This window comes from Trichosurus vulpecula, chromosome 1 (assembly GCF_011100635.1).
Source record: "Trichosurus vulpecula isolate mTriVul1 chromosome 1, mTriVul1.pri, whole genome shotgun sequence".
Taxonomy (NCBI): Eukaryota; Metazoa; Chordata; class Mammalia; order Diprotodontia; family Phalangeridae; genus Trichosurus; species Trichosurus vulpecula.
In genome coordinates, this window is record NC_050573.1 from 344,490,870 (window position 1) to 344,514,389 (window position 23,520).

The following is a 23,520-nucleotide window of genomic DNA, read 5'->3' on the forward strand; positions in this document are numbered from 1 at the left end:
GCTGGGTCAAAGGGTATGCACAATTTTTTTAAAGTTTTTTTTTTTTTTGGGCAGGGCAATTGGGGTTAAGTGACTTGCCCAAGTTCACACAGCTAGTACATGTGTCAAGGGTCTGAGGCTGGATTTGAACTCAGGTCCTCCTGACTCCAGGGCTGGTGCTCTACTCACTGTACCACCTAGCTGCCCCCTGTGCACATTTTTATAGCCCTTTGGGCATAGTTCCAAATTGCTCTCCAGAATGGTTGGATCAGTTCAGAACTCCACCAGCAATGCAACAATGTTCCAGTTTTCCCACATCCTCTCCAGCATTTATCATTTTCCTGTTTTGTCATGTTGGCCAATCTGATGGGAGAGATGTGGTACCTAAGAGTTGTTTTGATTTGCATTTCTCTAATCAATAGTGATTTGGAGCATTTTTTCATATAACTAGAGATATCTTTAATTCCTTCCTCTGAAAACTGCCTGTTCATATCCTTTAACCATTTCTCAATTGGGGAATGACTTGTATTCCTATAAATTTGACTCAGTTCCCTGTGTATTTTAGATATGAGGCCTTTATCAGACACTGGTTGTAAAGGTTCTTTCCCACTTTTCTGCTTCTCTCCTAATCTTTGTTGCATTGGCTTTGTTTGTACAAAAAATTTTCAATTTAACGTAATCAAAATTATCCATTTTGCATTTTGTAATGCTCTCTTATCTCTTGTTTGGTCATAAATTCTTCCTTTCTCCATAAATCTGATACGTAAACTATTCCTTGCTCTTCCAAATTGCTTATAGTATCAGCCTTTATTTCTAAATCGTGAACCCATTTTGACTTTTTTTTTGGTATATGGAATGAGATATTGGTCTATGCCCAGTTTTGGCCATACTGTTTTCCAGTTTTTGTGAAATAGTGAATTCTTAACCCAGAAGCTGGACTCTTTGGATTTATCAGAGTAGATTGCTATGGTCATTGACTATTGCGTCATGTGTACCTAACCTACTCCACTGACCTACCACTTTATTTCTTAGCCAGTACCAAGTAGTTCTGATGACTGCTGCTTTATAATAGCTTAGTATCTGAGATGGCTAGGTCACCTTCCCTAGCATTTCTTTTCATTAATTCCCTTGATATTCTGGACCTTCTGTTCTTACAGATGAATTGTTATTATTTTATCCAGCTCTATAAAATAATTACTTGGTAGTTTGAGTGGTGTATTTCTTTTGGATTCAACTTCTTGTCTGCAAAATGAGCTCAGATTAAATGATTTGTAAGATTCCTTCCTTTTAAAAAATTGTATGACAGGGCTGTCCAAAATGTGGCCTGCAGGCCACATGTAGCCCACAGTGTGATTTATGCAGCCCGCCTACAAGCATAGCAATTTACATAAATGCTTTGGTAAAGGAAGCCCAGCTACCGCAGAGGTCTCACTAAAATAGCAAATCAAAATATATCGTCTATCGTTTCAATAAAAACCTAAGGTTCGACAGCCCTGTTATATGAAATTAACCTATTTGTTTATGACATTTGAGTTAACAATTATAATTGCTAAAGCCTAGAAAAGAACTAGCTCATCCCAGTGCCTAAGTCATGTATAAGTTACAAGTTAGGTACCAGAGGAGTGACATTATTCATTCTTAAAGGCTTCTATGTTATCAAAGGCATATGTGGTGACTGATAGGATTCAATTCCATTTATAAAAGACCTTATTCCTAAGATATAGGGTGTACATTGAGGACTTAGCTTTTACATTTATGTAATCTACAATGTGCATATGTAGCCTACAAGTCTATTATCTTTTAGTCTGTCTGCCATCCAACCTTCCTTTGAGACTGACAAAATTATTTTTCTAGGTTTGTTGTAACAAAACAAATGTTGGTATTTTACATAACAATCGACACAATGTATTAAAATTCTTTTCAACGTTTTCTAGGCATTATCAGAGATTCTGAAGATGTATACAGTTTGAAGAATCCTACACTCTTTATTTTTGCAGAGAATGATGCTGTAATTCCTATTGAGCAAGTAAGTGGTCATCTCAAAGTGGGTTGTTTGCCATCTATCTTTACCAACCGCATGATGTGTCATTCTCTGAGAAGGATTAGACTGAGCTTCAATTTTCTGGTAGTTTAAAATAGGGGAAGAGAGTATATGCTTTTTGATGTGCGGAACCTCACTTTTGTATGCTTTGGTTGTTACATGGCAGATACAGTATTCAGACATGTTAAAAGGAACATGAATTCAGTTTTATAAGCTTTCCAAGTGAAGACCCACAGTACCCCTTTATGTCTTAATCCATGTGCAATTTCAAAGTATGGGAGAATTAAGCTCACATAGAAAAGAATAGCTTTAGCAAAGAACTAACCCAAAGGTGGGGAACCTGTGGCCTCAAGATCACATGTGGCCCTCTAGGTCCTCAAGTGAGGCTCTTTGACTGAATCCAAACTTGTTCTGTGAAGTTAAATCTTTTACTAGCCCATTCACAGAATGCATCAATATCAACCAAATCTGATTTTGGTTGATTTGGTTGTGCAATCAACCAAATCAAAACTGTAATTGCCATCCTAACATTAAATGGTCATAAATTTTCCCTTTGTCACAAGTAAACTTGAAAGTAACAGAAATCCATTCTAGCTCTAGGGCAAGTTTTGAACAATGGGCAATTTGGAAACTGGCAATAAGCAAATTGTTAAAATAACATTATTATAAAAATGTTTTGCATGACAGGTCACTTTGCTGACACAGAAGCTGAAACAACATTGCAAAGTTGATTATCAAGTTAAAGTATTTCCTGGGCAAACTCATGGGTTTGTGCATCGCCAGAGAGAAGACTGGAACCCTAAAGATAAACCATATATTGAAGAAGCAAGGAGGGGTCTAATTGAGTGGCTGATCAAGTATATTTAGCCAGTAGCAAGACAGGCTTTTTCAAATTAACCAAAACGCAAAACGTAGTTATCATTTTTCTTTAAAAATCCAGAAGGCTTAAAATGAATTTTACCTACAAATTATAATTTCTATTTTGAAATTATACTCCTTGTTTATTCATTTAATGATTATTCTCATGAAAATTATAGATAACCTTATCTAGGTAAGTTCTACAAAGAGTAAGATCTACACAAGTAACTGCAATATAGAATATAAGGAATAAATACTATTGGATTTCCTGACTAGTGTCAGGAAAGAATACTTTTGGCTGGAGCAATCAGGAGAAAAGGCAGCATTTGAGCTGGGCCACAAAGGGGAAGGAACTAGATAAACACAGCAGGAAAGTATTCCAGGTGGAGGGAAAAGTCAGGAAAAAAAACTATTCTCCTCTCCCACCCAAAGATACCATTTCTTCTTTGCAGAGAATTTAAACTACACAGAAGGGAGAAAGCAACCTAAGCATTATGTGGAAATTGTTACCCAAAAGTAATTATAAAAGAGGATGCTTGATTTAATGGTAGCAGTTGTAGATGTTTTGAAATCACCTCTAAGTTTCTAGGTAGTCAGCTGCTGATGAATATACTAATTTGCTGTCTTGTACTTTAGGCCTAGTGTCGGAGAAATGAGTGCAGCGCTAGGACACCTTAACTACAGGAAATTTAGTGAGTACTTGAGGGAAAAGCTGCAGATGAGTCCATTTCAAGCAATCCAATTACAATCTTGATGAAAATTAAGTTTATTATGATAATCATTCAGGACCATGCCTTTTGATTGTTACAAACAGCCATCTGTCAAAAACAAAAAAAACCCAAACATATCCAGAACATGAGACTAAAATAAATATAATTTTGAAACCAAATGTTACTTTTGCATATTTAATGAAGGCTGAGACTTTGGGGGCTAGTCATTTTTGATCTAGGGCTTGTTACACAACTTTGCCTACTCTTAGTGCTCATTGTTATACACTTATTCTCAAAACCCTTTCATATCCACCATGTAATTTAATTTTAATAACATACACATGAATTAGGCAGGGTATATGAAAGCATTCACATTTTATAGATATATAAATTTAAATCGAGTATGTGTGTTATCAGTTGGAGATGATAATCTTTGTGAATCCCCTGCCCAATGCTCTTTTGAGTATGCTTTTGGATCCTCAATGGAGCACTCTAAGGTTTGCTAGGTATGCCCCCAAACCTGAAGCTATTTCCTGAGCGTTGGTTTGCTGCCTGCCCTTCAGAGTTTAGTATTTGCAAGGTCCTAATAGATATCTATAGATGTACTTTTACTTCCTCCACTGTGAGTGCTGGGGAAGTCAAAGAAAGGAGGGGAAGGGGAAATACAGGTAGAGGAATCCCAAGTCTGGAGTCTAGAGGCCTGACTGGAAAGGCTTCTTTGTTAGCAAATACTGTGCTTTAACCAAAAAAGGTGTGAAAACCACTGCAGTAAGTTATCAACCAAATGAATATCGTTTTAAATTGTTTTTTTTTAAATAGTATGGTGGAATTAGAACAATCTATAATCTATGCCCATTTATTTAGTACCCCCATTTACAGTAGCCCCACTCTAGGGCCATTTCTCTGCATGATGCTAGGTTCACAGTTTTCTCTAATGAGAATGACAAGTAAACTCAGGACCAGAACGTCTTCCACAATTCAATGACTAGTAAAATATATTTCACTTTTCTGTCTTCCACTTTTCACTTTCACAAATGAAGTCTCATTTAAATGCTGCTACAAATATCAAACTATTCTTAAAACTTGACAAGAAACAGATAAAGATCTAATTTAGAGATCACTTTAATATAACAAATAGAAAAACCTGTGTGTCAATCTCTCAACAAATACAGTTTTTGAAACAAGCTATGGTTACTAAACAGCTAATTTATTATTATTTTCTTTAGCATATAGCAATTACAATGTTCAAAAAAGGGAAAAAATAATAAATAGCTGTGGCTGCAACACATGACCCTTGTTTATTTGATCACAGTAGTAGCTTTACTACATTTTATTCCAACTTAAGTTTTCATTCTTCAGATTCTCCTGGTTTGCGGATATCATCAATCTTCAGAATCATCCTGACCATTTGTGTTGCAAGTGAAATCTGTTGTTTTTTGCCAATCAAAGTTTCTATGACATGTTGTTGTCTCATATCTGGGAAAACATAAATGATTTGGACGTCACAATGCAACCATCTACAGTTTACTATTAAAAATTTAGTCCGACTATTACAACATTACAGTAAATTTCAATTCTGATACATGCAGGATATACTGAAAAGAATGAAGTTAATATTCCAAATTACCAAAAAAGGACAAGAGGCCTTCTTCAGTAGGGATAAACTATAATTAGCCCTTGTTCACACTTCTAGGAGGTTAATTCTTTTACGTATATTATGCATATTTTTTGAAGTCTGTTTTTCCGCAAAGAATGGAAATGGTAAAATTATCAACAGCTCACTTTCTAATAAGTTTCAAATTAGTAAATTTAATAATCAGATTTTGCCAGGCAAAATGCAAAATACTCCAAATGTAGTCTCAGAAGCAGAGTAAGGACGACACTAGCATTCTACATCACCTAGATACTATTTCTATTGGTCTGAGATTAAACTAGTTATGTTATTTTTTTTAAAAAAGGGAACCAAAATTTGTTCATGTTTAATGGTTAGCTAAAGCCCCGACTCAGCTAAAATAGCACAGCCTTCTCATGTTTTTCTTCATTTCCAAACTTCCTGAAAAAGTTGTCTTTATCAGATGTCCTGTCCCCTCTTCTTCACCAAGTATCTTTAACATTTTGTAATCTGCTTTTTCCCTTTACTCACTACTAAACTGTTCTCACAAATGATTCAACTGCCAAATCTAATGGTTTGTTTTTTTCTGGTCCTCATTATCCTCCACATCTCTGTAGCAGTTAACAATGGTAACTAACTACCCTTGGCTCCAGAGACACTGCACTATCTCATTTACTAATTTATTTCTCATTCACTAATTTCTTAATCAGAGTGTTTAAAGGTGGGTGTTCTTTAATGTTCTGCCCTGAACCCTTGACCTTTTTCTCTTCCTACACTCTTAACTTGTCAATCTCATTTACTCCTATAACTCAAATTACATCTAAGCCACTGAGTCGTATCTATACCTCTAAGCCTAGCTCTTTTGAGCTCTAGACCTCCATCTGTGACTACTTATGTGGCTTTTCTACCCGCATGGTATTCTAAACTCATCAATCACATCCAACACAGAATTTGTCTTTCACTTTAAACTTGCTCTTCTTTTTCAATCACATTATTTATAGTGGAACTACCATCCATCCTATCTCCAATGTTAATAACCTCAGTGCCACCTGCAACTCTTCATTTACCAGTTACCAAATTCTGTTGATGCTGGTTTCCTACGCCTCTCTCCCCCCTCTCTTCTATTTCCCCAAAATATACTTCGATCATCCTCCCCACTCCTCCAAATTGGCCCTGTGCATCACTGTCAAGTGAGTGTGGCATAGTGAAAAAGAACACTAGATTTAAAAGCAGAGGGCTCAGGTTTAAATCCCAATTGGGATTTTAGCTCTTCATTTGTAAAATGAGACTAAACTTGATGATTTCTAAGGTCCTTTCTAGATCTAAATCCTATGATTCCAGTATTTCTTCAACATAAAAATGCTCAGCCATGCCCTCTTTGCAACTGTCAATAGCTATTTTTTACACCCTCTACTGGTAAAGTTTAACATCTGGCAACACCCTACTTTTTCAGTCTCATCGCATATTACCCCCCCCCCCCCCCCACATATTCTGTGCTCCTGCTACACTAGACAAGATCTCATGTTTCCAGGCTCTGGTTCAAGCCATTCCACTCTCTCCTCTATCCACTTTCAAAAGCTCAACTCAAATGACTGCTTTCTAGTCATATCCAATCACAAAGTCTCCTCCAAACTCCCCTCTGTCCTCAGGTTCAAGAAAGCTGTTTTCCATATCTATGTGCTTATGCCATACTCTTGTGTACACTAGTTATAAATATATCCTAACTCTATTTAATTAAAACCAAATTAAAATACCACCAACATAAAATCCCTTACCATTTGTACCCTTATGCAAGCAGTCAATACCAAGGGCAGGATTCATTTCTTTCACTTGTCTGGCTCGTACATCGGTCATAGTTTGAATGGGATTCATACCACTATTTTCAGAGAGGGCCATGGGAATGACTTCTAATGCATCTGCAAAAGCTCTCATAGCATACTGCTCCAAGGAAGGACACTGAAAGTTAATGTAAAAGATTTTATTACAATTGATAGTAGGAAAATAGAAGTGACTATAAAGAAAATAACATTCACTTACGGAGAAGGGAAATAGCATTTAAGAGCCTATCGTGCTGTACTGAGCATTTTACAGATGTTAACTCATTCAGTCTTCACAACATTCCTGTGAAGCAGGTGCTATTATTATCTTAATTTTACAGCTGAGGAAAATGAGGCACACAGAAGTTAAGTGACTTGCCCAGGACACAAAGCTATTAAGTGTCTGAGACAGAATTTGAACTCAGGTCTTCTTGAATCAATTATCTACTGTGCCACCTTAAGGAGATAACATGTCACCTCCTGAGAGAATATAAGTTCCTTGAAAACAGCGACTGTTTCATTTTTACGTTTGTGTCTCCAGTGCCTACTAGGTGCTTAACAAATGCTTGTTGATTCTGCTTAATGTTAAATAGCTCAGTGACAACACATCAGGGGAGCAATGTTACAAGAGCAAGGAGTTTCACAAGAATGATGTTCATGTACCCAGAAAAAATGATACAGTAATGAATGCAGGCTGAAGCTCAAGGAATTAAGTCACCAGAGCTCAAATTCTAACTCAGAATGTGGCTGCCTCTTCCAAATGTGACTTGGGAAGGGAAGTGCATAACATACAAATGATTGGTGTTTATTAAATACATAGACCCACTCAATTCTACTATTGGACTAAAGATTCTCACTCATCAGGGCTGAGTAAGAAATTGATGGCATTTTCTGTTTAGCTAAATAACTAGTAATGGGGTTTTAGTGTGTTTTTAAAATTACTATATAACTAGTATGGTACTTGCTCTATTTTACAGCAGCTTCAAGTTATGCCAGACATTACAAAAGTGTCAAATTTTTAAATATAAAAGTCTAACATAAAACATACTGCAAATATTCTCGTTTTACCTTATCAGCTTCTTCACTAACTGCCAAAGCACAAGATATTTCAGCTGCACCACCTCCATACACCACACGATTATCACGTACTAGGTTTCTGATCACACACAGGGCATCATGAAGAGACCGTTTTGCTTCTTCAATTATCTAGAAACAAAATAATGTTTTAAGTATAAGTTAATTTTAATCAATGCCTATACAATTAAATATAGATTAAAATGAAGATTCCATTGCCTAAATATCAGAGCCACTTCTACTATTATGAAAAAAGACATCTCACTTGAAAACTTAATTTTGCTTGTCACCACATTTTTTTTTAAACAAATACTCTGTTAACTAATTAAGTTATACTTAATTACGTATATATAATATACGTAAATCTTTATTCCTTATATTCCGTATATATAATATACGTAAATACTTATTCCTTCCACATTGCAGATGTTAGGGGTACGACCTGGAAAATCCATGTAAAATTTTCTGGTCCTCTCTTCATACCAGGGTATAAGTGAATTATTATGGCATGAAAAGTTAAAAAATGTTGATATTACACAATACTATAAATATATTTCATGAATTTATAAACTTTTTGTTTCACATGCAGATTTCACAAAACTCCCCCCAAATTCCCATTTAATTTCTTATGCCAACCTGCGATGCAAAAGGGATAACTGTATACTTTATATATCAAGACAACTCTACCAACATCCCATACTTATGTTTTAAAATTGCTTTTCTAGTAGTAGGAGCAGCTCCTCAGTTTCAGCCCACTCTAATCTGAACTGTCTACGTTTTCAAGACAGCAAGGCAATGTTGGGAGGGCAATCTATAGTCAGTGAATGGAATAAAGCTGTCCCGCGTAGGAATTTAATCATAGCTTCATCATCTTCCATGTTCTAAAGCCAATAAAAAGCCCTGGAGACTGGCTGCAGTACCCTGAAGACAGTGATTCTGCATATCCAGTCATGTTTTATCAGTGAGCAGATGCGACTGTATTATGTGGGAGTTTGAATAATTTTTTAATATTACAAATGAAAAACTGGATTACTTAGAAATAGTTAAGAACTAATGCTCTAAATTAATCTAGCCAGGAGTAATAGTTACCATAATAAATTTACTGAATAAAAACATTTAATAGTTACTAGCTCAAAATCAGCAGATATGAACACATCCCTTTCTGTTCCAGTCTTTGAATTAATTACTACTTTAAATCAGAAAAAAATGACAGATTGTAAAATCTTGTGATAGAAACCTTAAAGGCTGGAAGAAATAGTGTTGTAACATGCAACTTTATGACCCCAGATTTCATATACCAAGATGATATATTTTAATGTAACAATGCAGGCTTAAAAAAAAGCGAGCTATACCAATAGACATTTCATTAACTATGTAATAGCTCCAACACATACACCCTGAATTAAGCAGACACATGGGAAAACAGTAGAAAGGAGGAGGCTGAAGTGCAGAATTCCCTTTAACTTTCCTGCTCATATAGCTTAAGTATAAAGGTAAGTCAGCTAGTGAGCAGAACAGAAAAAGGACATACGAAGGACAAATAGGCATCTCAATTTAAGGGACATGGGGTAAACGGCAGACATGTTTATTTAAGTGGCAAAGTGACATGGCCTCTTAAGTAATATTCCACAGTCCTCTTGAAGTTTAAACCTCATACCTATTAAACTGGCAAAGATGAAAAAAGATGGGGAGGGGCTGTGGAAAGACAGGCAAACTAATATAGTGTTGAAGGAAAGCAAATGAATTATGTTGAAACCAAAAGCTATCAATACAAGAAGAATGAGATCTATTTTTCTATGTAGGCAAGCAGTAGCTGTGACTGTCAAATTACTGCCAACTGGTATGCCAAATTCAAGTGTAACATGACAATTCCTTACCATTTTATTTCCTCCTCTAATGAATATGGTCACAGCCCTGGAGTTCTTACATTTCTCTATAACAAGCATTTTGTCTTTGGTGGTTCCAAATGAGATCTCTTTTACCAGACCGGCAAAACCAAGTTTCTCAGGTGTGAGTTCAGAGAACCGTGGAACTATGCGCCCTCCTGTTGCAATAGCAATGAGCTAAAAAAGACAATAAAAATTTTATAAAGTTAAACATCAACATGTGATCCTCAGCACCCATCTGAGACTCCCTTCCATTTCCCCTACTTTATCACTGACACTTTGGAAGGTGGCCAACAGGACTGAATCTTTGCTTCATGTGTTGCAAATGCCACCTTCTCCTCCATCTCTCCTTCCCCACCAGCACCTTCAGTAACTGTAGTGTGTTGCTGGGCCCATACTTTAGGACCTTACAACTTGGTAAGTGCCAGCTATTACTTGCATGTCACTGGCATGTCTTTCAAGAATGCAGTATCATCTCTAAGCCACAATGAATTACTGGAGTATGATTTGAGAGAAATCATGGAACGTGATGGCCTCAGGAGAGGCAAAATGTCATGCTAATGGGCATGGGAAGATCTTTCCCATCCATAACAGGCCAGCGTCACATGGAGCCTGTGGTGGGAGGATCATGCCAAACAGGTGGAGCAGGAAGTGTAAATGTGGTGGAGCTGGGAGAAAGGAGGCAGAAAGAGAGAGCAGAGCAGTTAGCATGGGTGAGAGAGGGGCATTTTGCCTAAGAGAGCTTGTTTCTGGGGAGGCCTGACAGAGGGAAGGCTTGGGGATGGCAGTGCTCCCTGCCTTAGTAATGCGTATGGATTTTTTTATTACTATGATGGATTTGGCTTCCTGGTATTTGAATAAATGTCATGGTTTCATCTTCAATGACGAGTGTGTGTTGTATTTTGTGACTCAAACCTGGGAATACACCTGCACATTCACAGCAGCTGCTGTGGGTACTGTATTGGCAATATACCTCAGGAGAGTTACAGCTATCTTTGAGATAGCCTCAAAGGTAATTGAAACACACAAGGTAGGTATAAAGGTATTGGCAATATACCTCAGGAGAGTTAAAGCTATCTCTGAGATAGCCTCAAAGGTAATTGAAACACACAAGGTAGGTATAAAGAGGCTGAAGATTTTATTAATGATAATATATGACAGAAGTGGCAAAAAAAAAAAGGAAAGATGGAAATCACAGAATTTCAGAGTTGTTAAAGACTTAGGGGCTAACTAGTCCAATTCCTTTTCCCTAGAAGCTCTAACTACACTTCTGACAAATGGGCATCTAGCTTTTACTTTAGGTCTTTAAGAATTTGTGACTATGACTAAAAACTACTGAGATAGAACTTCTCAGAGAACATTCTAATACTGCTTCCTTTATATTATAACTGAAAAATGTGAGCTCTCAACTAGTTAACTTCATAAAAAATTTCCATACCTTTTCTAACTGCAAAATAAAAGGCTGATTTGGGAGAAGAGCTCCTTCTTTTCACTCCTTTCTCTTTCTCTCCTCAGGCTGCTTAATCAATGTTCATCCTTATGATCTCTATAGCTATAGCTAATAAGTTGGAAAAATTTAAGCTTTAAGTTGATGGTGGGAAAAAGATCATATAGATCGTAATTAAAATATGGAATGTATTTAGGTTACCATGTCTACCTTCAACACTACCATCATGGATGTTGCCACATTAAAAGGATGGATATGTGTGTGTGCGTGCGTGTGTGTTTGAACACACACGAAACTAGAAAAGAAGTGGAATAGGAGAAACATTAAAGAGATGGACAGTTTGAAACCTTGAGAAACTATGAGAATAGAAGGAAGATGTTTAACATGCTAGGAATATTGTCTATGGCTATGTAGGATTTGTGGGAAAATAGGAACTGCACAGAAAAAGAGAAAAGCATTTATATCTACACTGGGGGAGGGAATACCCATACTCATGAAATCATGGGTCTGAAATATCAATCTTCAAAATCTGAATGTAAAGGAAATAATCTTTTGCAACTTGTCCCTTTAAACTGAGCTTCTTTTAAAAAAAATTCTAGAATATGACAGGTAGTCACTGGCCAGTGTACTTTATCACAGATACAGAATGCCAACCATATAAATTAAGCAGCTGACAAAGAAGGAAAAAAAAAAGTCAAGTAGTTATGTCTAAAAAGTCTCTGGAATAAGAAATCATATAAAAAGATAGAATTTCTTACTTCAATTTCTGGTCCCCCTACCCAACGGACAGCAGGCAACTTATTCTGAAGGAGTAAATGATTTGCTTCATCGTCAAAACCCCACTGGCAAATAGCTAGGTTTGCACCAGTGAGTTTAATCTGAAAAAGAAAAACAAGATCTAATATGAAAGATACAAAAAACCACAAAGACTTTTAATTCCATGTACTTCAAGGTTAAGTACTGCCGTAATACCTAACTAAAATTATGCTTCAAAGAGTAAAAACCCCAATGATTTCCTTGGATAGCTTGTTTGCTTTTTAATACAAGTGCTTATCAACCTTCCTTTATCAACAAATGCCATATTCAGAAGTCTTAAATTATATAGTATGCCATAACAAAACAAATTAATCCTTAAAGAGACTAAGCACAATACTTAGTACAATATATATTCTTTCATTCACTGTATCTACATAGAACCACAGTATGACTCACTTGTTCAATCATTTCTTCAAACTTCTCCTTTTCATACTTCTGCAGGGCTTTGTAATCTTCTACAGATGTAACGTCAAGCTTATGTTTAGTTTTTGGCTTGGGTGGCTCAAATGGACATGTAAGAATTGCAATCTTAGCATTTTTCACTTCCTATAGAAAAACACGAAAACATTTTGTTTAGATGATTTGAAGGGCTAAAAAATATCAAGCTACAAAAGGAAAAAGAGGAAATGACTTACTTTAGGCATTTGTGGATGACTAAAATCCTTATCCACAATTACTCCCTTAATAAGCTGAGTGTCTTCAAGTCTTCCTCCTACTTTGCCTTCTACTTTGATTAGCTCAAAGTCAACATCTCTCCGTTCCAAATCAGCTACTGTCAGGACAGCATTTACAGCAATTTCAGCCATTTGTTGGTGGCAGCTGTTAACTCTGATGGGAAAAAAAAAGAACATACTTTAGGAATATCTTTGAAATGTATTTAGTAATTACTAAATTATCAAAAGATGCAGAAAAGGTCTTTAAGATACATTTATGTTAAAACTACAGAGAGCAGAGGTAATTTCCTCACCTGAGTTCCTTATGTCAATGAAGTCACATTTATTTATCAGAGCGTTGGAAATAATAATTATAGCAAGAAGAAAAAGAATTTAAAGGAATAAGCACCGACTAAAGATTATAAAATCTGTATACGTATTACCATTTGCATTTCTATGCTACATTGCCAACAAAACTTAGAGAAAATGGAAAGATAAATATGTTTCATGAATGTCAAATGTAACAAATGTTTGCATATTAACTTGCTAAGGCTCACAAGAGAACTTAAAACCTATTATCCTAATTAGATGGATATCTATAGAGTATAAACGTCAATATTTCCCCTAAATTAATTTTTAAGTTTAATGTAACAATTAACCCAACAAATTACATACCAACGGGCTGCTTTACAGAATTAGAGAAAACTAACACACTTCATATGAAAAAAAAAAGTCAGCAAGAATACCAAGAAATACTACTGGAAAGAACTGAAGGAATACTCACCCAAAGATCTCCACCCTATGAAGTTTGGCTAAGGGAGGAAGGCATATTAAAGATGAAAAGACAGGTTGGTGTCAGATTTGTTTAGTCATTTTTCAGTGTGGTGATGCCAGACTCTTTGTGACCCTATTTGGGTTTTCCTCGACAAAGATACTGGAGTGGCTTGCCAGTTTCCTTCCTTAGCTCATTTTACAGATGAGGAACTGAGGCAAGCAGGATTAAGTGAGTTGCCCGAGGTCACACAGCTAGTGAGTGTGTGAAGGTGGATTTGAAATCAAGTCTTCCTGACTCTTGGCCTGATACTCAACCCACCGCACCACTTAGCGGCCCTGGTGTCGGATTAGAAAGAGTTTAAAAATCAAAATGGAGGAGTTCACAGATTTGAGTCTAGAGAAAAGAAGTAGTTTTAAACTGGAGTTTAATGAATAAGAGTGAAAAGGAAGGTGTTTCGACCCTTTGCCAAACTACAAACTTCATTTGTTACCTGCAAATGACTGTTGAATGAATGCATTAAAAGGATTCTAAAGGCCATGTTTGCAAACCCAAAGAATAGTCACTTAAGGTTTACAGAAAGGTCCAGTATTCATTGTCACCTCTCTCAGACTTTGTCTGGTCAGGCTACTTCTGTGGTTTATATGGAAAGAACAGAAGCCATGGTGGCTAATAAATTTAAGGTATGCAAAATGGAATTTTTATTACATGAATAACCTATGAGAAATGATTCAAAATTTCACTATATTGGGGCTTAATTTTACTCATCATGTATGGGCTAAGGCTAGATATGACTAAATCTACACAAAATATGAAACATATTTCAACACTTTAGGACAAAGAGCTTCCATACAAAGAAATGGGAAATTATTAGTCATGAAAATCTACTTATGTCTCCAGAAAGACTTTTTTATTAGCTATATTTCTAAATTATTTGCCAGACTAGATTTTCCCACAAAAATGCTTGCTTTAAAAGTGGCACACAACAAAAACCAAATACTGGTGATGTCATTAACTTACACTTTAGAGCCAAGAGTTGTTTTTGCAGTCTGGATGAGAGGTTCGGTATTGTTAACATCAACTGGAAAACTATCGCTGATTTTGTCCAAATGTTCGATGGCAATTCGAGCAGCCTGCTCATAACCATCTGCTATTCTGATTGGATGAATACCACGATCCAGCAGTTGTTCAGCTTCTTCTAACAAAGCACCAGCCAGAACTGTGAAGTGGTAAAAACAAAACAGAAAAACTTAGTAGAAAACTACATCTCAATGAACATTTTGTTTCTGAATTTATTGTATGTAATTTGTGTAGGAAGGCAATTTGGTATAATGGCAAGTGTCCTAGAATTGGCATCTTAAGATATTCTGCGACTTACTTTGTAAACCTCAGACAACTTGAAACCTCAGTTATCTAATTATAGAGATGTTCCACTAATGGTTGGTAATGTGAGATTGGAGTTCAAGAGAGACATTAGACTAAATGTATAGTTTTGGGTGTAATATGCAACTAAATGAACCCAAGGGAGTAGATGAAATCACCAATGCAGAGAAAAGAAAGCAAAGGACAATGCATTGGGAGATATCCACACTTGAGAGAGGTGACAATGAATACTGGACCTTTCTGTAAATCTTAAGAGACTATTCTTTGGGTTTGCAAACATGGCCTTTAGAATCCTTTTAATGCATTCATTCAACAGCCACCCCTCTCTATGGTCCCAAACCACACGGAACTTACAATTTAGCAAAGACCCAAGCCAGCCATCGGTTCATTCCTCTTCCCACTCTAGTCTGATTCTCTGGACTTTGCTAACATGACCACAGCATGGGTCCCTTTTCGTTAGGTGTTGTTTCTCACATTCAAATGAAAGCTCCTCAAGAGCTAAGAGTGTCTTTTTTCTCCCCTTTATTTGTATCCTCAACACTTAGCACAGTGCCTACTACACGGTTAAGTGCTAAACGCCTATTGACTTAACAAAGGGCACAGGTTGAAAGCAATACTTTAACAATTCCATCGATTCATTGTTGTATAGTTTTAATGGTTTGAAAAAACGTCCTTTTATTAAACTGAAATCTGACTCCCTGTAATTCCTTCCACTGGTCCTGGCTCCACCCTTTAGAACAGGAGTTCTTATCCTTTTTCTGTCTTATGGATTTCTTTGCTAATCTGGTGAATGCTATGGACCCCTTCTCAGAATGTTTTTGAATGCATAAAATAAAATCCATAAGATTACAAAGGAATCCAAAATTTTTTTTGAAACATAGTCATCAAAATAAAAGAAAAAAAAAAACAGTTTATAGACATCAGGTTAAGAATCCCTGCTCTTGAGAAATAAAGAGTAACTTCATTACTACTTACAACTTAATAATTACACTTCAATTAATTCAGCCTGATAGTACTAATTTTTAAAACAACCTGGCCAACAATTGACTCATGCTTAATCAGGTCCTTACATAAAACCAGATTTCCCTATCCTGTACCTGTGTAACTGATTTCTGAAGCTCAATCTATGAGGCTTAAAGTTTAAGAGACCAATGTTTTCGGACCACCTTTTTGAAATAACTCGTATCATCTAGAAATTTAACAGGTACGGAATATTTTTGTCCCAAGTTACTGAAAAAATAAGGCAACTGATGCTGTTATAGACACCAGTACTGGCCAACACTAAGTCATTAATCAGCTGATGAAGTGAAAAAAGTGCTGGACCTCGTATTAGAGGACCTGAACTAAAAATCAGGCTCTGCTATTTATTATCTGTGTGACATGGGTAATTATATCTCCAAGTTTGATCACATATATTATGCATAATATATAAAGGCATCATGGCACACTGGACTTGAAGTCAAGAAGACTTACTAGTTGTGTGGCCACATGTAAGTCATTTAACCTTTAGGTTTCTTTCTCTGCAAATGGATCGGATAAATTATTGGAAATAATAATATTATTCTGTAATCTACCTGAAGGGGCTGTTTGTGTGGTTCAAATAAAAACCTAGGTAGAGCAAACTTTAAAGTTCTAAAAAAAAAAAAATGCCAGCAATTGTTAATAATAAGACTATACCTTCTATCAGGAAAAAAAGTCAGCCTACTTGATCAGTGATTTAAAATTGACTCTTGGTGAATAAATTACTCATTGTGGTCAACAATAAAAATAACCACTCTGATTTTTATTCTGCTTATTTTCATATTTTTCTTACCAACTACTCCTGTAGTCCCATCTCCAATCTCATCATCCTGTGATTTGGAAAGTTCAACCATCAGTTTAGCAATCTGATGATCTACATCCATCATGCTTAAAATGGTGGCACCATCATTGGTTACAGTCACATCACCATCCTTATCCACCATCATTTTATCAAGCCCTAAAGAAGACATTAAAATAATTTAGAGATTTGAAATTCAGCAAATAAAATGATCAAAAATAGAATTGGAATCTTACCATTAGGTCCAAGTGATGTTCTCATTGTATTTGATACAGCTTTTGCTGCCATTATGTGAGACTAAAAGAAACAAACATAAGAAGTGAGAACGAAATTGGCCAAAATCGATGGCAGGACTCTCAACATAACAAGAGGAGAGAACTCACTTACTATAAAATACTAAGTCACAGCCATTTGTTGCGTAATTTAACATTAATATTCACTAGCTCGTAACAGTTCTGGTATCTTGAACTGTTATTTAATGTTTATTTTGCTTCCTCAATTTTAACAAATTCCTAGTCCTATGCCTCCTTGTATCTCTAATAGCACCCAAACAATACCAAAAGATACCCCAATCACAATAGATATTTCATACTTATCAAAATTATGCCCATTTTAACTGTAGGTAGTTTATACTTTAGTTGCACTATTTACAGAATTAAATATCACATAACCACTGTGCTATCAAATAGACCCTATGAGTCCTGGAGGAACCTTATGAGCTATATTGACAGTAACTAGTGGTTTAATGTCTGGTTATTTTGTCATTTTGAAGGGCAGGAGCTCTACAAAGCCTACCAGCCCTTTAAAAAACAAAATCAATTTTTGGTCAGAAGTACTACAATCTCCAACCACCCAAGTTTGAAACCTTCCAAGCAAACCCCAACTCCTAACTCTCTCACCTTATCTACTGACCAAATTCTGAGCACCACTCTTTAATGTTTTTCATATCTGTTTCTTCTTTTCCATCTCCATTAGTTCGAACTCTTATTATGTAATACTGTATCACTGCAAATAATTTCCTTGCTTCTCCCTTCAAATTTACCTAAAATGAGGTTATCTTCCTGAAATTAAGTTTTGATCTTTAATATCTCTGACCTGAGAAATAACACAATTTCCCAGGATAAAATCCAAACTCCTTAACCTTGCATTCAAGGTTCTTCACAAAGTGGTTCCTATCTTCCTTTCCTGTATTCTCTCCTATTATAGTCTCCTATTTTTCTAAGACATTCCTTCTACTTTTTTTCCCCTGCCTTTGTTAGTGATACACATTCTATCTAGAAAAACTGCACTACCCTATCTCTTCATGGAAACTCTACAGCCATTTTTCAAAGCTAAGTTAAAAAAAGAACCATCTCTAGGCAGAGTTTCTAGATTCCGGGTCAGAAATAATCTTTACCACTTCTGAACTCCTATTTCTTCACTTACTCATGGCATTGCTGCCTCACAATATATTTATTTTTGTACATATTTCATCTCCTTCATTGGATTTTAAGATCATGGAGAGCAAGGACGATGTGTATATTTCCTTTATATCAGGTATAGAAAGCAATCACTAAATATTTGAGTAACTGAATGAAATCAAACCAGTATAACTATCTCCCCCAATGGCAAATCAACTAATTCTGTGCCAAGGATATATACAATTTTTTCACTACAACCTCTGTGAACTTTCAAATACCAGTGCTTTTTTTTTTCCTCCTGACAACTTAATACTCTAGTCATCTTCCCTGTCCTTCTTTCCCAACCATCTTATATAATCCTTTTATGGGCTACACTCTTGGTTTTCCTCTTTACCTCACAACAATAGTAAGGGAAACTGGGTTCTAGGAAGGCAAATGCATTAGACAAATACACAGGCAAGATACCAATCATTCCTCTAGATCACAGGTTCTTAACCTTTTTTTGTGGACCCCATGGTTTTTTTGTGGACTCCTCTGGTTGTCTGGTCAATGTTACGAATCCTTTCTCAGAAGTGAAGAAAGTTTATTTCAGTTAGAGGTTAAAAAAAAACTCCCCGAGTGAGTCAACAAATACTTATTAAGCACCTACTATGTGCCAAGTCCCCTGCCCTGCCTCAAAAAAGATGGAAAAAAAAAGGGGGGGGTATACAAAGTACCAAAAAAAAATATCACTCAAATTGAAAACAAAACCAGCTACCATCCCTGATTCAAGGTAACTTGAAGTCAAACGGAGAAGACAACGTACAGACAAGTATGCACAAACAAGATACAGACATGTAAAATTGAAGATTATCTTTTTAAAATTTTTTTTAGTTTACAACACTCAGTTCCACAAGTTTTTGAGTTCCAAATTTTCTCCCCCTCTCTCCTCCCCCACCCCAAGAAGGCATGTAATTTGATACAGGTTCTACATATACTGAAGATCATCTTAGAGGGAAGGTCCTAAGACTAAGAAGGACTGGGAAAGGCTTCTTGTGGAAGGTAGGGCTTTAACTGAAACTTGAAAGGAGCCAATGAAGACAAAGGACAGAGACAGAGGCAAAGAAAAGTTCCAGGAATAGAGAACAGCCAGTGAAAATGCCAGGATTTGGGTGATGGACTGTCTCATCTGAGCAAGAGCTCAGAAGATAAAATTATTCCCCCATCCTAGTTCCTGGACCCAAAGAAATATCTATGGACCTCTAGTTAAGAATCTTTGCTCTAGATCAGTGGTTCTCATTTGATTTCAGGACCCCCTCAAACTCTTAAAAATGAAGAGCTCTCATCCTCCTTCCTCCTTCAGCTTCTGTTTATGTGAGTTATCATCCATACATATTTACTCATTAGAAATTTAAACATAGTAGTATTATAATGCAGTATTTTGACTTTGTGGACCCTGTTTAAGGGATTTTAAGGATGTGTTAGGGGACCCTGGACCACACTAAGAACATATCCACATAGGGATCTCTGATCTACATCCCTACCCTTTGAAAAAATAATCGGGGCAATGGCCATTAAACACCCAGGAATCCAACTCCTTCAAAAAAGCCAGTGATAAATTAAGCTATTCTTACTTGTTACTTATTCCAGTCTATCTGGGAAAAAGGTAAATTCCATAACTTTTACCTAGGGACAGATGTTTTATGAGGAACAGAGAGGGATTAAATAAAGTCATTACTCTCACATCACTGAATTAATTTCTCTTGAACCAAGAAGTATCATCTGGGCAATGTTACAAGGACTTGGATTATATTATTCCTCTTTTCTCAGTCACTATTTTCCCCTGGAATTAATATCTAGCTAGCATCCAGAATAAGTCCAAAAGGTTTGTCTACATCTTGTTATTCAGTTTCCAACTCTTTAGTGACCCCATTTGGGGTTTTCTTGGCAAAGATACTGGAGTGGTCTGCCATTTCTTCTCTGGCTTGTTTTGCAAATGAGAAGCTGAGGCAAATAGTGTTAAGTGACTTGCCCAGAGTCAAACAGCTAGTAAGTATCCAAGGCCAGATTTGAACTTTGGCATTCCTGAGTCCAAGTCTGGCACTCTTATTTACTGTGCCACCCTAGCCTAGTTGCCCTATTAACTGATGTAAGATGAAATTGAAATTTATGCTAAGTTTCAACATTTGTTCATTTAATCAATGGCTTATTCCAATACCAAAATAACATGAAGTCAGTACCCTAAAGTTTACCTTACTTAACATCATTTTATGTACCTATTTCACCACTTTGCATCTGCTTCCCTGCCTGGTTTTGAACTCAGGAAGAGGAGTCCTCCTGACCCCAGGCCTGGCACTCTTATCTACTGCACCACCAAGCCTACATTACTTATGGCCTTACTTTTTGGGTCCCAGCCTACTTTAATAGCCTGAAGATTAGCTGAAATGTGTTAGGTGCCTAGAGTATCAAGCTTAATTAAAGGTCACAGAATCCAAAAGCATTGTTAGAACTGTACGTTACGAAGTCAGTGGTATACAGATTAAAAGAGAGTAAGAGCTATGAAAGTATATGTACAATTCTTAAAATATATCTTAACACTGTGCCTAATATTAAAGATACAAGAAACTATTACCTGAACTCAGCCCATCCTGAATATAAGATCTCTTCCGCCTCTCAAGTCAAGATTCAACTTTTTAAAAGCTCCTGCTAAATCTAACAATTATTTTGCATCTATGATGGCCTTAGGTAAGCAACATTATACAAAGCAAATTCAATTTTTCACCCAAATGCATTTAATTTCTAGATAAGGGGGCAGAGCCCCTATCTTTTCCTCTTAAAGCTGTAATAATGGCTAATAAAAAACCTACAGTTTGTCTGGAATCATCTTTTCTCTTCCTACTCCCAACACTTTAATCCAGGTCCTTATTCTTTCTCACAGGGATAGAAATGAATGTGTTCCTTAGAGGTTTTTCCTGCCTCCAGTGTACAATACTAAAATCATCCATAATACACCTCCTGAAAACCTAGCAAGTTAAGGCCTAACTCCTTACCTCGACATCAAAATTCTCTGCCATTTGGTCCTAACCTACCTTTCCAGATTTATATCCCCCCACTCCCCTTATGGCCCATCCCTTCAAACTAGTCTACTCCTTGTTCCTTGAAGATGCTCTTGGTTGCCTCCCTTAGTTTATATCCTCCCTACACCTCCTTGAAATCTTACCCATTCTTCAAAATCCCCAAGTCAAACTTTACCTTATCCATAAGGTCTCCCTTTATTACACCAGACAAAAAGAGATTAAATTTCTAAAGCCAGGAAGCCTGCAGAATGTATCACATTCTGCTTAGTATTTCACACACACACACACACACACACACACACACACACACACGTTTTCTCCGCTCCATTACAGGAGATCAACTCCCCAAGGCCAAGGAACTTGTTTTATTTAACATCTCTAAAGTACTTAACATATAATGACTAAACGCCAGTTGTACATTAGTGGGATCCAGGGAAGGGTATCCAGAAACTATCGTTTCGGCTAAATTTGATTAATCTGTGCAGTAAATAGCAAGTCTACAATAAATCTTTATTTATAAGGTGTTCTTAAAAGTCTCATCGCACTTTTAAGCTGTTAAGATACACCCTGCAGAGAGCATAAAAATACAAAAACTGGGTCAGTGGAGGGCCTAAGTACCCTGGACGGAAGTGCTGTTCTCTTTTAGACACCATCTAACAAAATACTGGCTTCCAAATTGCCCCACCCCCAATAAAGCCAGGGTAATAACTATGGTCTCGCTGACTAGAAGGCCCACGGAAGCTCTTTCTGTAGGTGGGGGGGAGGGTCACGCGTGTGCCCTGAGTGGGGTAGAGAGCTCAACGGGAATCGGGAATAAGGAGAATTTCTCGGTCTTTCCCCAGAGCACATGGCGGAACCCTTCCCCAACCCTTGCGCACGCGCAGGAGACACCGGTTCCCGGGGCCTCCCGTTCTTCGGCTGCCAACGACTCTGGGATCCGTTACCTTGAGGGCCTCCAGTCCCATAAGGCGAGACTTGCGCTCTTGGTCCTTGATGATGAGGAATGGACGGCCATATTCGTCGAATGCCAGAGTACCCATGGAAGACATGGTCCACCTAGAAAGGATCCCTCCCAGCAACCAGCAGAGACAAACTAGGTGGGAGGGAAACCACTGCTCACTCTCGCGACAGACGCAGTTTCAGCGCTTCGCGCAGGCGCAGTTGACTCTTTGTGATTTTTTTTTTTTGATTGAGACTAATTTCATGCCAGGCAGCACTTTCTGGAATCAGCCGCCCTCGGAGAGAACCATTATGTAGAAAATGGCCGGGGGGGAGAAGTGTGAGGACGCTGCCAAAGACTGATTGGAATTTCTTCCCCTTCACGCAGATTTTCCCAAGAGATAAAGGCTTTTATTTCGCCCTAAAATTGAAAGCGTCCCGAAATTTCTGGTTAGTGATGCAGAATAAAAAGTTTGTCTCTTCGAAAGTCTTCTTACCTTTCCTCCCCTACCTATCCATGCAGATGGTCGTGCCCCCTCCAGTCGCTGCCGGAGTTCTCGCGATGGGGGAAGGAGGAGGAGGAGGAGGTCAGGCCAGACTGCAGGGTATACCGGCGGGTTCCGTCCTCACCGCCGGCGGGAGGGAGTCTAGGAGGGAGGGGTGGCTCCCTGCCACGTGCCCGCTCAGCCACTTTGCTTTGGCTGCCAGTGTGGCGGCGCCTCCTTGCGCGTGGGGGTTGGGGGGTGGGAGCCTCGACTCCGCTCCCCTTTTGGGTGCGCGTGGCCGGCCCTGGCAGTTGGGAACGCGCTCGGGCGTTAACGTTCCTAGACTAGGTGGGGCTCCAGCCTTGGGGTCAGCGGGGGGAGCTTTAGCCTGTTAAAGTGAAAACTGCTTGTATCCTCTGAGTTAGTGGGTCTTGACTCTGAAGTCAGCTGCCCCCGTTCCCAGCCGCCGTCCACCGAAATCCCCTCGCATTCTCAACGCACAAATCTGAAGTGCATCCATTGATTATTAACATGTCTCCTTTGTTAGAGTGTGAGACATCTGTGAGATCAGAGAGCTTCACTGGGTCCAAAAATATTAAGCGTTTGTTACATAGGGGACGCTGTGCGTGTGCTCTTTTAATTCTAGTTACTCCTCTCTGTTAATTATTTCTTATTTATTTTATTCATAGGGCTTGTTCGTATATATTTATGTTGTCTTCCCCATTAGATAGCTCCTTGTGGACTGGGACTGTCTTTTGCCCTTTTTGTGGCCC

General features: G+C 37.6%; 3 protein-coding genes across 6 annotated transcripts in view; 2 read left to right on the plus strand and 1 right to left on the minus strand.

The window, feature by feature from the left end:
- The window catches only part of CMBL (carboxymethylenebutenolidase homolog), a 17,359-nt gene extending 13,592 nt beyond the window's left edge, over window positions 1–3,767 (plus strand). For 3 of the 4 annotated variants that reach the window (XM_036752659.1, XM_036752634.1, XM_036752643.1), the window contains 2 exons: window positions 1,914–2,005; window positions 2,708–3,767. In XM_036752659.1, the coding sequence (XP_036608554.1) occupies window positions 1,914–2,005; window positions 2,708–2,887 (272 nt within the window). In that variant the 3' untranslated portion in view covers window positions 2,888–3,767. The remainder of the gene's footprint in view (window positions 1–1,913; window positions 2,006–2,707) is intronic. The other variant, XM_036752652.1, reaches the window with a different exon arrangement.
- On the minus strand, window positions 3,627–23,068 carry CCT5 (chaperonin containing TCP1 subunit 5). Its single transcript, XM_036752611.1, has 11 exons — window positions 22,268–23,068; window positions 17,104–17,164; window positions 16,862–17,026; window positions 14,686–14,884; window positions 12,876–13,068; window positions 12,637–12,786; window positions 12,183–12,302; window positions 9,969–10,154; window positions 8,086–8,223; window positions 6,976–7,156; window positions 3,627–5,064 (listed from the first exon to the last, which is right to left on the minus strand). The coding sequence occupies exons 1-11, from the start codon at window positions 22,370–22,372 to the stop codon at window positions 4,937–4,939; spliced, it is 1,626 nt and encodes a 541-aa protein (XP_036608506.1). The 5' UTR covers window positions 22,373–23,068; the 3' UTR covers window positions 3,627–4,936.
- ATPSCKMT (ATP synthase c subunit lysine N-methyltransferase) overlaps window positions 22,786–23,520 on the plus strand; it is a 31,922-nt gene continuing 31,187 nt past the window's right edge. Inside the window, exon 1 of the mRNA XM_036752622.1 lies at window positions 22,786–22,849. Coding sequence (XP_036608517.1) covers window positions 22,786–22,849 — 64 coding nt within the window. The remainder of the gene's footprint in view (window positions 22,850–23,520) is intronic.

What these genes read in the sequence shown, in the direction of transcription:
- CCT5 (XM_036752611.1), bottom strand. Translation starts at nt 22,372, where the DNA reads ATGTCTTCCATGGGTACTCTGGCATTCGACGAATATGGCCGTCCATTC. An exon ending in AACATCACTTGGACCTAATG is followed by an intron (nt 17,027 to 17,103) that starts GTAAGATTCCAA and finishes TGTCTTCTTTAG; the next exon opens with GGCTTGATAAAATGATGGTG. An exon ending in ACAACTCTTGGCTCTAAAGT is followed by an intron (nt 13,069 to 14,685) that starts GTAAGTTAATGA and finishes TTTTCCCATCAG; the next exon opens with AGTTAACAGCTGCCACCAAC.